General features: G+C 39.7%; 1 protein-coding gene across 1 annotated transcript in view; it reads left to right on the forward strand.

Moving 5' to 3' along the window:
• Positions 1-2888, forward strand: part of LOC109510519 (amyloid beta A4 precursor protein-binding family A member 1-like) — a 61744-nt gene extending 58856 nt beyond the window's left edge. The window contains exon 12 of the mRNA XM_019860869.1: positions 2490-2888. Coding sequence (XP_019716428.1) covers positions 2490-2561 — 72 coding nt within the window. The 3' untranslated portion in view covers positions 2562-2888. The remainder of the gene's footprint in view (positions 1-2489) is intronic.
• The last annotated feature ends 571 nt before the right edge of the window (positions 2889-3459 follow it).

Raw genomic sequence — 3459 nt, forward strand, 5'->3', positions numbered from 1 at the left:
AATGCGTTTTTCGGAGGTGGTCATGAACGCCTCTCGAGTTGAACGGAATAAGAGAAGGCACGGAGACGGACTAGTCGTGGCGCTCTGATCAAGGAAATGCCAATGCGTTTTTCGGAGGTGGTCATGAACGCCTCTCGAGTTGAACGGAATAAGAGAAGGCACGGAGACGGACAAAGACTCACCTGTATTTGTTGAAAAAAGGAGAGCTGTGTTTTTTTTTTTTTTTTAAACGCAGACTATTACTGGTTTTCACAGTCTCAACAAATATAGGTACTGTACGTCTTTGTCCGTCTCCGAGCCTTCTTCCGTTCCACTCGAGAGGCGTTCATGGCCGCCTCCGAAAAACGTAAATTAATTATTCCTTCAATGAAACCATGAAGAAAATCAAGCGAGGAAATCACAAAATACATTCTGTAGGCGGGATATAGAATTTATTTTGTGATTTCCTCGCTTGATTTTCTGTTTTGATGCATTATTTTCAATTTTCGTAGTTTCATTTAAGTACAGTAATAGTTAATTTACATTTTTCAGATGCGGTCATCAACGCCTCTCAAGTTGAACGGACGCCTCTCGAGTTGAATGGAAGGAGCGTAGCACCATCTAGTGGAGGCATTGTAGATTGCGCCTTATAATGTGAAGCGTCCAATGTATGAAAAAAATTTACAAAATAGCCATTCATTGAAGGTGTGCCTCATAATCCAGTGCGTCTTTTAGTGCAGAAAATATGGTACTGTAAACGGAGGTAAAGGCAACATCACATCTACTTGCCTTTCACCAGGCCACCATTTTCACTCTACATATTTCATTACACACACTTACAAAAGCTACATCCTAGTCGCTGTGCAGTGATTCCTCACTTACTCAGCTAATGGGGCCCGGGACCCTGGCGTGATAAATGAAAAACCGCAAAGGAAGCAATTGATATAAGGAGGCTTGGAGGTGCCACCATCAACAGGGACGAGTAGACCTATGTGCTCCCACACACCTGGGACTCACTGCGTCAACGGCAGCAAGGGGTTGAAGCACAGGCTTGATCGGGTCGGGGAGAGCCTTATTTTGAAGTTTCCTCAACCCGATCAGCTGTTTTTAGATGTGTCACGAGGAAGCAGTGAGAGCTCTGCCGAAGGCTGAAGTGACAGCCGAAACTGTCAGCTCTGAAAGAGATTTTCTCTTAACGGAAAAAAAAAAAAAAAAAAAAAGACCATCTGAAAATTAAAAGAAACCTTCAAAACTATATTAACTCAAAAAGTCCAATTTTTCTTGAAAAGTACGCCGTGAAATCATCATCGTCTGAAACCCTCCTCCATTGTAAATCAAGCCTCGGCCACCCAATCAGAAGTGAAAGTAGCTGAACCAATGAAAGAACAGATAAACTCCCTTGTCTAAGGGCCTGCGGGATGCCTTTCCAGAGGTGGACCTGAAATATGATTGCCTGAAAGAAGAACCAGCCATGTTACTTGTGTGTGTGTGTGGGGCGGGGGATCGCCCTTTCCATTCATCATTATCCAAGAAGTAGCTGTCACTTTCCAAACGTTTGGTGACACCTGGTGTAAAGGAATGATTTTTCACATACAATGAGGAGATATATCATAAAATAGTGACTCTTTACTCATGCATCAAGATGTAGGGGAAGGAGACGGAATGGAAATTAATTGCAAAAAAGAGTTTTGTTGTTTTTGTGATGTGGTATTGTATGATGTCACCTAAAATTTGTACGATAAGCTCTTCTCCAATTTGAACTTCAATAAGTCCAAGTGCAGGTCCAGACTTACTCGTGAGCATCTTCAAGCCCTACTGAGGCTCCAAACTGTTTCCTCCCTCAAGCCAAATGTGGCCCGGCTCTGCGAGAAAAAGCGCTGCCAGGTCTCTAGCAGCAAGAAGTAGGCAAGAGAAGCCATGTTCGGAACAGTTCATGTTCAACGTTTCATTCACTCTCAGAAAGTTAAAAGTTAAACTTACTTGCTGTTAATACAGACATTTGAATCGGAATAAAAATAATTAGATTTCTCTAGTCATCAACTATATGTGGTTTCTCCAGTCGTCTCTATCTGCTGTCTGAATATTATTATTATTATTACGATGATGCATGCAGTGTGACAATGTCTTAACTACAAAACCAATTCCAATGAAGGTGGGAGGTTGTGTTGAACATAAATCAAAACAGAATACAATGATTTGAAAATCAAGTTCAACCTCTATTTAATTGAGTACACTACAAAGGCGAGACAATGTTCAAACAGATAAACTGCTAAATTGCACACTTGCGATTCTCAAACAATGCTGACGCTCATTTGTCAAGTGTGACCAAACATCGCACAGATCCTCAGTAAAATATTTTATGCGTGCCCTGAAAGAGAGCGTGATCCAAATGAGTCCATGTGATCCAATTTTGTCTCGTCACCCAAATTGAAGGAGCAGGTCCTATCCAAAAGCGGTACTCTTCTTGGTATGTAAACCATGAGTTGTAATACTGTATATGTGTGTCTCAGATCCACATGAAGACAATGCCTGCAGCCATGTACCGCCTGCTGACCGCCCAGGAGCAGCCAGTTTACATTTAAATAAATGATTACTTTCTGACCCAAGATCCTTTGAATTTCTACTGTAACTTTCCTGTCTCCCTCTCTACTCTGACCGGCATATATTCTCTAAAGCAGCGGTCCTCAACCTTTTTTGCTCCGTTTAATGTCAGACAATATTTTCAGGGAGCGGCCTTTAACATATATAATTCATAACTTTAACATATAACGAATAACTGTAACAAAATAATATGATATTACCTGCATGAAAACTGTGATATTTTCTAAACATAATAATAAATACGAATCATGACACGAGGAACGTCCTTTCTGGCCACAACGCTCTCCAGTCGCTGTGGTAATGTTTAAACTAGAGCTGTCAAACGATTAAAAGATTTAATCTAATTAAAAATGCAACTGTCATAATTAACTCAAATTCACTAAAAATTCATCGTGATTACTCACGCATTTTTTATCGTTTCTGAATTTCCTTATATTTTTTTGTCCTATTTTTCCCCATTTTAATGCTCTCATCAACATGGAATCATGAATCAGTTTTCTATGTGCAAAATGCAAATATTTACTGAAGTAATTTCGATTTTCAATTTTACATGAACATTTTTCACTTGGAGCAGTTATTCACACATATTATGTGTGAATACATAATCTCTCACACAATATTACTGTCCATCAACAACAGTGAAAAAAATATTTTGTCATACAACAGCTGCTTTAACAGCTCTTTTTATGGAATCAAAACAGAGCAATATAACATTAGAAAGTGCACATCTAAGGTAAACTAGTACTCAGCCTATAGTGGATTTAAGCCATGGTTGCATACTTCGTTTTTCTCAAGTTTGCTTTGAACACAGCAGTCAGGATATGTTGAGTCTGTTAGTCCTTCTTGCTCGGAAGTCTCTCTACGGTTTTGTGTAGACAT

Source organism: Hippocampus comes, unplaced genomic scaffold (genome assembly GCF_001891065.2).
Source record: "Hippocampus comes isolate QL1 unplaced genomic scaffold, H_comes_QL1_v1.1 scaffold130, whole genome shotgun sequence".
In the NCBI taxonomy this organism is placed as follows: domain Eukaryota; kingdom Metazoa; phylum Chordata; class Actinopteri; order Syngnathiformes; family Syngnathidae; genus Hippocampus; species Hippocampus comes.